The following is a 9,976-nucleotide window of genomic DNA, read 5'->3' on the forward strand; positions in this document are numbered from 1 at the left end:
AGTTTTCAAAATCTGTAATGCATAGAAATGGTGCTGGTCCTTGACACGGGGTGAAGTTTAACAGACAGGTTTTACATAGAGATGGGTATTTGGGAGAACCCTATGATGGAGAAAACTAAATCTGATCTATTTTATAACCATTGATTTTTTTACGATCACCCCAGGACTTCAGGATGGGAGTTATTGCTAGTTTCTTTACTGAAGTTTCCTCCCTGGATGGACATCTCACTATTGCTGGACTTCTGCTCCATTGTTTATACCACTGAATACCAGTAAAAACTCAGGGTGAATCTAGCCCATGGGCTGTGAACATCAAAGCAGTGTGCATTTAGTAGCTAAGGAAGATTACATTTAACTAAAAAATCTGTTAGTGTCTTGGGGAGAATGGTGATCGCAAGGTAAATTCAGAGAAAAGCAGGGACATTAGAAGCATAATAGGGTAACACAATGCATTGAAAATGGACAAAAATGCCAAATTACCTCTCTCTGGCTCATGACAGGCATTAAGAGGATTAATTTACAAATAGGTGTTCTTTGCAACATCTGGAATGCATACTTACCAAAAAGCTATCCAGTTGGTTCCACAGGCAGACCAGGCCTAACTTAGCAGTGATTTTCAAATAGTCATTTGTTCTCTCAATCAGGGTTCCTGACTGGCTGAAGGGCAGCTGAATTCTGGAGATAAAGCAAACTACAATTAAAATGAGAGTGCAACATTTGAGAGACACTATTTGAGACATTTTTCATGCAAATGACTAAGGAATTTGTTACGAGGTAAATCTCTCTAATCTGGCACTCTCTGGTCCTGCAACATCCATGGTTTTGCATGATTTTTGTTGGCCATATGTCCACTTATCATGGGTGTGGCCAAGTTTTCCATGGTCCCCTAAAGTTTGTTTATAGCCACCAGTCTTGGCTCTGAGTGTTCTGTGCTGTTGTTTAGCTCTAACAGCCGCGTAAGCAGTGGAAGTGTTGGTAATGCTGCTACAATAATGACCTCACATGGTTCAGCAAATTCTCTGGTTTAGGCCCTGAGAGTGCTGGATTCGAGATGTTCAGCCTGTAGTTATACATGTTGCTAAATGTGAACTGCGGAACTTTCTAACAATCTGGAAACCTTGAACGATGAGGTGGTTAAGTTCCTATGCAATTGCTTCCCAAAGTGCTGTGAAACCAGTGTTATGTTTTGGTGCCATTTCTTTTCAGTGAATCTAGAAATGACACTTTTTCAGTGTTTCCCAATTGGTGCTCCGCGGAACCCTGGGGTTCCATGAAGCAAAAGTAGGGGTTCCATGAGGAGCCAGTACTCCCCCGCCCCCTCTGAAAGAGAGCGAGCTGGCTAGCCAGCTTCTTAAAGAAGCAGCACACTTGTTTCCTGTTCCTCCCTGGTGATGCAGAGTCGTAGGAAGGCGGGGGCAGAGGGGAACAATTGCTCCCAGCTGGCACACTAGGGGGGGTGCCAGACAGGAGTGACCCCACATGACACACAATGGGGAGGGAAGCACTTCCCCTCCCCAAAGGAGCTGGTACGCGCTGCCTGAACAGCTGGGGCTGTGACACCCAGCAACTTAGTTTCGCTGCCTTTCTGTGCAGTGCAGGGTAGGGAGGTCAGGAAACCTGGGTCTGCACAGCTCCGACTGTGCAGGCAGCAATCTCTGCCCTCCCTCCCCGTGCAGGACGGCATCACGGAAGTAAGTTGCTGGAGTGCAACAGCCCCTGCTGTTCAGGCAGTGTGCACACCAGCTGTTTGAGGAAGGGAAGTGCAGTCGCACACTTCCCATAACCCAGAGGTGCTGCAGGATTGCCAGGTACTGCTTCTAGCTGCCCCTATCCCCTGCCCAGACCCCCCATGAGTACCTTGTCCTCTGCCCCCACCAGCACTGTCCTCAGCACCCAGCAGCACCCTGTTCCTTGTCCCAGCACCCTGCTACCCACCGCAGCACCCAGCACCACCCTGTCCCTGGCCCCAGCATTCTGCCATCTACCCTAGCACCCAGCAGCACCCTACCCCTGGACCCAGCACCCTGCCACCCACTCCAGTGCCCAGCAGGACCATGGCCCTGACCCCAGCATCCTGGTCAGCACCCCACCACCTGTGCCAGCATCCTGCCACCCAGAAGCAACCTCTCTCCGGCCCCAGCACTCACTAGCACCCGCACCAGCACAGTTGGGACCACATTAGTGAGGCTTGGGGGATTTTTTATTTGCATCTCACTTGTGTGGCCTCAGCTGACTTTTCTGTGGATAAGTGATCCTTAACTCAAAAGAGGTTCCTCACCCATCTCATAAATAAAGGCAATGCTAAAACCTTTTGAGTTTGACATAATATTTTATTTAAAAATGAAGCCTGACCAACATGCCCCAAATCCCCATCTCACTGCAGCATCATAACACTCCTGCACCACCTGACCCCAAATCTGAGCCAATCATACGATGGAACCCCCTGTCTTGAGCCTCTTACATCCTCAAACTCCTGCAGCCCCACATCCTCAGTCTTCTGCCACAACATTCCTGCACCATCCACATACTGCAAATCTGTTTTCTGAGCCCATCATACTCACAGCCTCCTTGCCCTGAATCCCTCACATATCCAACCCAAACTCCTGCACCCTCACATCCACAAGCCTGTGACTTGCTCGGCATCCCAACCTTCCACCTGAGCCCAACACTCCCCAGCTTGGAATCCCCTCCCCGAGCCAGCATCCTCTTCTCCTGCATCCAAATTCCCTTTCAGAGTTTGCACTTCTCACCCCTTCCCACACCCAAATCCCTCATTTCCACCCCAAGGCCCGCACCTCCTGTCTCAACACAGTGAGAGTGAATAGGGGCTGGGGATAGCAAGTGATGGAGAGGAGGGGGGAACAGAGAGGATGGGGCCTCAAAGGGGTGGTGTTTTGAGGAAGGAATGTGATTTTCATGCATTGGTGGATTACCCTTTTTTTTTTTTTTTGCTGGACAAACCTAGGGTTTCCTTGAAATTCTGAAAAAGGTTTCATGGGCAAATAAAGTTGGGAAACACTGCTTTAGTGTGCATAAAATGCTGCCTTATTGGCTATATTATTTAATTCAGGAAGTGCTACGTCTGTTTAGCAAGTGCATTTCAAGTGCTATGCTGTTATTATTGTAATGCTTATATAGGACTAGCCTCTCTGAAAGACATTTTTTTATTGTTCTTTCTTTGTAATTAAGACTAGCTTAGTTGATATGGGAGAGCTGGGATTGACTGATTCCCCCTCTCCCCTAAACAGTCTTAAAGGGACAATATGAAAGGCTTTCTAGTGTGGTACTAGAATCACTGAGATGCTTTCCCCCTTCACAGCATCCTTTAGGAAGGAAGACTCTGGACTTTTGTTCTTTTGCTAATATGCACTCTTCCTTCCTTCCTTCCTTCCTTCCTTCTGTAGTGTCACTTTTGTATCCTGATCTTGGATTTATTTATATGTTTTGCTATATTTGCTTTTATTCTAACTTTATTTTGTCACATTTAGGGCACGTCTACACAGCAGGGCTAAAGCCGAAATAAGCTACGCAACTTGAGCTACGTCAACTGCGTAGCTTAAGATGAAATCCCTTATTTCGGCTTTTGGTGCTGTCTACACAGCAGAAAGTCCAAGTTAGAGCAGTCTTCCTTCTGACTTTCCTTACTCCTCATAAAATGGGGCTTACAGGAGTTGGAGTAAGAAATCCTCCAGCTCGACATTATTTCAACATTATGTCAAAATAACTGCTTTCGATGTAGACACAGGCTATGTTATTTTGGAATAATGTCAGTTATTTTGAAATAATGCTGCTGTGTAGACATAGCCTTAGAGGCCTCTAATTTACAACAGTAGGGCAGTGTCCGGAGTACAACTGAAATGTATGGAACATAGGACAGGAGGTAACCTGTAAAGGGTGAATAAAGCTCAACCCTTCATCTTCCTGTTTCTGCTGCTCCTCTAAGAAGGACCTATCTCTTTGTGCTGGGTGTTAGAGCAGCTCGAGAGAATGAAACCAAAATAGCATGCTTTCAAACAGACAATTAGGAGCAATGCCTATGTTGACAATTTCAGTAGATAATAAGACACCTGGACTTACGGATTGTCATTGACCACAATGGAGTTTGAGGTCAGTTCAATCACCTCTCCATCAAGCTTCAAGGTGACATGGCTGATCACAGGAGAATTTTCCACCACAGTGCGCCTGATCTGGATGTTAAAGTCCTCATAGGCAGATTTGCAGTGGGATACAAAGAGATAGTTGCAGAGCCCAGGGAAGTGAAAGATGTCTCCATCAAAGCCCTTAAAGTGCGAGTTGCCCCAGGTGCTGCACACACGTCCATTGTGAGCCGGGTTTCCAGCTGCGGATTCAAAACAAATTTTTCCATTTACACTGAAAATTCCAGTGTAAAATTCCTCTACTCACTCAGTGACTATACATTTACATATTTATCCATCCATCTAAACAATAAACCCATTCTCTATTTTCTCTTCATATCTGTAGTGGTCAATTGTGGAAGAACTTTGTATGTGCTAGTTTAGGGGTGGTGAGGCCTGCATTCTTTCCCCCTTTCCCTTTTCCCTACATCTGATGAGCCAGAAGCAAGTCTTTGGGAACATACGCCACTTAAGATAAGCATTGTTGCCAGTATAGCAAGAACAAGTCTGATATAAGGGTAAAGGGCAAGAACACATAAACAATTCTGTTTACCCTAACATACTGATCACATAAACAGGGTCAAAGAACAAGAAGATCCAGATCAGAACCAGATCGATAACTAACAGCTGAGGCCTACATCAGCACTAATGAGTGAGCCCTGGAAATTTCCAAACTGCCAAACAAGGCAGGAAAACTGTATTTAAGGCTACCGCAGAGCCTAGCAAATTGGACTTCATGGATGGGCTTTGGGTACTGGCGCCTCGGAAGCTGAGACAACCTCCCACTTCATCTGCAGCCTACCCAGGGTCCCAGGCTTGCAGGAAGGGACGTAAGATATGCCACTTCTTTGTTATATTGTTCTTCCATTTACTGGGCACAGCTGTTAGCTGTCAAGAAATAAACTACTTGTGTTTGACAGATACCTGTGTAGCATCCTTTGTACTTTGGGAACCCAGTGTCGGACCTGAGACTTACTCTGGCCGGCTACAATATCTAACTGTTTATTTGTCTATAGATTGTTCATTGAATTACATTTTCTCTTAGTCTATCCCTCTCTTCATTTATTCCTCACTCTACAGTTCTGATCAATGTTCCATAAAGTCACAGACTTACGCTTTACTAGCAGTGTCGTTCTAGGTGGTGAGATGATTGTCACTTCTTGTGGTTTAGTTACGGGTACAGAAAAATCTAAACAAAAGAAATACAATTATCACTAATCCAAAAGTTCAATAAATATGTGAACAGACACAGATATGGATCTCCTACCCTCATTAGTGGTTAAAGGTTTTAGTGCAAGTAAAAAATATATATTTGACTGGAAAGTTTCCAAGGGAGTCTACTGATGGCTTTAATTTCACTGCCTCAAATTCTGGCTTCCAGGATGAAACTGTCACTAATAGGATGATTTGCTAACCCTTCCTGAAGTCAGTAGTCCTCTGTAACACAAGGAGCCTAGCTGAATCTGACCCCACCTGCCCAAAGTAAAAGTAGCATGCGGATACCGATTTAATCCTGCATCTACAATAGGACCTATACAAAAAACCACAGAACACAATGGAGATTAAAATTATTCAGGACCTTTGGTTCCCAGCATAGGTAGAACTGGATAAACTGTAGGAAGGTTTCAAAGGTTGGTGTTGAGAAACCACAGCAGGGCTTAGTTAGATCACACATTATTTTTTTTAGCTGAAAGTGCATGTATATACACACACTCATATATAGCCAACTTCAGTCACACAACAAATTCTTGCAAAATTTTGCAAACCCTTAATCATGAACCTCATGCTTTTTCACATAAGGATTCCCATTTGCCAGATTTGGCCCTGAATTTACTGTATTTTTCTTGCCAATATTTATTCTTCGGTTCCAGTACTGGATGCATTTGAAGTTCAGAGAAGCTGGAGCCTGCAATGTGGTTTCTCAACTCCTCCTGTTGAATCCTCACTACAGCTTTCTACTCACACATACACTGGGAAGCAAAAATTGAGAGAGGTTTTAATCTCCCTTACAGCTTTTTCTGAGATGTTTTTAAAGTCCTTGCAGCAAATGAAGGATGATACCTACTTTCATAACTTCATACATTTGAAAGTCAAAGGGAACCTTTATGTGGCTGTAACCTGATCTTCTGCATAGCATGGGCCACACAATATCACCCGGTGGTTTCTCAATCTCTACACCAATGATTTGTGGTTGTAATAGAACGTCTCTTTTAGAAAGCCAACGGGTCTGGATTTAAAGACTTCAAGGGATAGAGAGCCCTCCAGCTCCCTCGATAAATTGTTACAGTGGTTAGTTACACTCAAAATTAATAGTGTTTGCCATATTTCCAGTCTGACTTCATCAGCCTTCAATTTACCATGGTTGGGTTTGTCAAGGTGGCTAATTTCAGATTAGGTTATGGTTCAGATTTTCAGGCTGATTAGTTAAATTATATTGTAATACATTTACTGGAGAAAGGAATAAGAGTCAATTTGTTATAATTTTTATACAATATAAGTTTTGTTCCTTCACCGGTGTTACACTAGCAGCCAGTACATACCCTTTGTATTATTACATGTAACTAAAATAGTACTTTTTATTACTGATTATCAGGTATCTTTGTGACACATGTACATGTACACGTACACGTACACGTACACGAACATGTACACACACATACACACACCTCATAAAATGTCCTTGTAAATATACATTGTGTACTTATTACGTAAATATAGATTAGATAACAGTGTAGCTTCAGTGAACCAGATCCTCAGCCAGTGCCCATCAGCATAGCCCCACTGACATCAATGGAGCTCCACTAATTTACACCAGCAGAATATCTGGCCTGACAGTCCAATTCTGGGGAGCTGAACATTGCATTTTGGTAATTGTTCCTCTCCCTTCACTTCAAGGCACAGGACCCTTTAATTACTCTATGCCCATTGCAATGAGTTTTCACAACAACATTGACTGAATTTATATTGTTAAATAAATAAATAAAATAAAATGTAACAACTTACAGTCTTGTCCCTGCTGGACATATGAATCATCTTCATAATTTGTTTGTTGGTCCTCATATTGGGCTTGGACTGGAGCAGAAAAAAAAAGTTACTTTGGAACACTGTGCTCATAAATTCTTCAGTAACATCTGATTGAACAATAGAATCCATGAAAGTCTCATTCTTTTAGGCATAAAAACTGACTGGCAAGGATTGTTTGTTATGCAGTGGCAAATACAAGCACCTCCCCACACAGAGTATAGAATGACTGCTAGCACCACCACTTCTGATGCTAGTATAACCCACACACTTAGTGTGGTTACTGAGCAATGCAAGTGGTACCTAGACCACTGCAACAGTTAAGATCAAGAGACCTCTACAGTGTGGGCTGGAAGTCAGCTGACTTTTAGCTCAGAGGGTAGAGGCTCCTATAGTTTGCTTCAGAAGTGCCAAGTTCAAATCTGCTTTGGGGTGGTTACACTAGTCATCCTAAATGGGTGAGGCTGATATGGGCCCTTCTGCACTTGCTGGATGCCTGAGGCTAGTTCCTGACTAACATACTCTGCACCCTTTGGAAAGCTGTATGGTTTGATCCTACTGTGTGTCCTTTCCTAGCTTTCCAGCCCATGGAATCATCCTACTTTCCTCTCTGCATGCGTACAGTGTCTATGCCATGCCAACTTCCCATGTCCATTATCAGTGGCTGGTAATGGCGCAATTTGTCTCTATGTTTAATAAGGTTTTAATAAAGACTAGTGCAGACGTGCATAGTAGTTAGGAAGAGGTAAAATTATTCATTAGGATTTGTGCATCAGATCAGAAAACACTAGGTAATAACATTTTGTTAGTTTTGCAATGGAGTGAATTAGCAAAGGACACAGTGAATAAAAGATTCTGCAGGATGTGACTATCAAACATCTTCTGAAAAGATAGAAGGCTAGACCCGTGCACTCTGAATCCTGGTTTCATAGGTTATTAAAATTTCTCCTTTCAAGGATAAACTTTGAACAAACTCCTAATGTTGCCTCGACCAACACTCTCAATGATAATTATGCCACACATGAATGTCACTCAGTAGCAGCTTATTTTGCCGATTAAAAGTTAACAATAAAATCCTAAACGCCTTTGCTTTGGACCCAATTCAGCTCTCCTTAAAGATCAACGGAAAGACTGAATTTGACAGGAGTTGGATTGAGCCCTTTGTTTTTACATGGACCTTTTGCAAGCAAACTGCTATTGAACCAATTTTTTATGGCATTGGTGGATTTTAAAAGTGGATCTAACAGGGTGACGTTTGGCAGGAGCATTGCCCTTCATAGATATATTTTGCTCCATCACAGACTTTGGTTACAACTAAAATCTTGGCATTATTGATGGCCTGTCATAATACACTCTGTAGTGGTTCTTTTTGTAGCCTACAACTGTTCTGTTATAGCTCAATTCATTAATCAATCACATTTAATGCCATGTCTATAAATGCAGGCATTATTTGTTGTTGTAAATTAGGTCTCAGCAGGATTATTCAGAATAATATTAGCATTATGAAGTTGTCTGGTTCAGAATACTAGAAAATTGAAAGCAAAAGAGAACTGGTGAGATGGGTATTTATTAGCCATAAAAACTCAGGGATAGACTTCTTGAGGAAATGTTTAACTAGAAGAAGTGGAAAACACCATTTTGTCTATTTTCGCTCTATTCTGTGGTCGGTTAATACACATAACATGCATACACATTCTTTGACCATTCTTGCAGAAAAGTCAGCATCTTGAATTAATGGAGTGGAACAGCAGCACATAAATGCTGAAAGTTGGGGTACAGTGGGTGCTGCAGCAGCCCCTATCTTGCAGTGTTTTCCATTCTTTACAGGATTTACAGTTTGGTTCAATGGATTACAGCACCCCCACTATGAAAAATGTTCCAGCCTCCCTCCCCACCCCCCGTGGCAGAAAAGGAAAAGCTGAATGTAAGGATTAATAATAGAAAGCATATTATCACCAGGAGCCAATACCGAATCTTACGTACACCTTGCAGGCTATGTTATGAACTTGCCAAATTTTGAGCAGCTTTCCATGTTTATATTTGAAAAAAAGCCCACAATGATTGACATTGGTAAAAGCGCGAGAATAATTATATGACTAAATTGTACTCTCAGTTATGCCATCCAGCTCTATTGACCATGGCTTTTCAATTCATCCAACTGCTTTTGTTGGGCTTGAGGGCAATATGAAATCAGTGAAGCGACATTAGAAAAGAAAGTAATAGGTAAAAAAGACAGGGAAATCTCATTTAAAAACAAAAGCTTATTAGTTTCACAAAGCAAACCAGAAGCCACTGAAAAGTCTTTCTAACTGCAGAGCAAATGAGAAGTAGTCTAAAGGAATAAAAATAAAAAGCAGCTACAGCCTCCTACCTTTGTTCTGCATAAAGGTGACCACTAATATTGGTATCCATAGTAGTATTCGTCCCCCCCAGCCTATGCCCATCTTGATAGGAGTTCGGTAGAAGGTACCGAACTATAGGCTTCTGAAGAGGCACTTGTCCTTTTACAAGTCTTATATAGCGACAGAATAGACTTTGGCACAGTTCCCAGACTGTTTCACAAGGTTCTAAAAAGGTGGAGCTTCAGAGATTTTAACTTTCCTCTGCAGGTGCATAGGTAAACAAAGGATGCTCCAGCTTCCTTAGGGGCTGGCCAACTGTATTTGCATTCTGGGAGGAGTGTTATTTTCTAAAAGATTTTTCAACTAAAGGAATTCCAAGTGACCAGCAAGGAGGAACAATTGTTCTGTGTTACTGTCTCCAGTTATTACAGCTCTTGCAATCAATATCATTCAAGAATGACTTTTGGGGGGTCAGGG

At 42.6% G+C, this 9,976-nt stretch overlaps 1 protein-coding gene across 1 annotated transcript in view; it reads right to left on the bottom strand.

Annotated features, from left to right (window-relative positions):
- The window catches only part of MUC5AC (mucin 5AC, oligomeric mucus/gel-forming), a 70,263-nt gene extending 60,599 nt beyond the window's left edge, over positions 1-9,664 (bottom strand). The window contains exons 1-5 of the mRNA XM_075928213.1: positions 9,529-9,664; positions 7,140-7,208; positions 5,251-5,325; positions 4,078-4,339; positions 561-675 (exon numbers count right to left, since the gene is read on the bottom strand). Coding sequence (XP_075784328.1) covers positions 561-675; positions 4,078-4,339; positions 5,251-5,325; positions 7,140-7,208; positions 9,529-9,601 — 594 coding nt within the window. The 5' untranslated portion in view covers positions 9,602-9,664. The remainder of the gene's footprint in view (positions 1-560; positions 676-4,077; positions 4,340-5,250; positions 5,326-7,139; positions 7,209-9,528) is intronic.
- Positions 9,665-9,976: the final 312 nt, after the last annotated feature.

This window comes from Pelodiscus sinensis, chromosome 4, assembly GCF_049634645.1.
Source record: "Pelodiscus sinensis isolate JC-2024 chromosome 4, ASM4963464v1, whole genome shotgun sequence".
In the NCBI taxonomy this organism is placed as follows: domain Eukaryota; kingdom Metazoa; phylum Chordata; order Testudines; family Trionychidae; genus Pelodiscus; species Pelodiscus sinensis.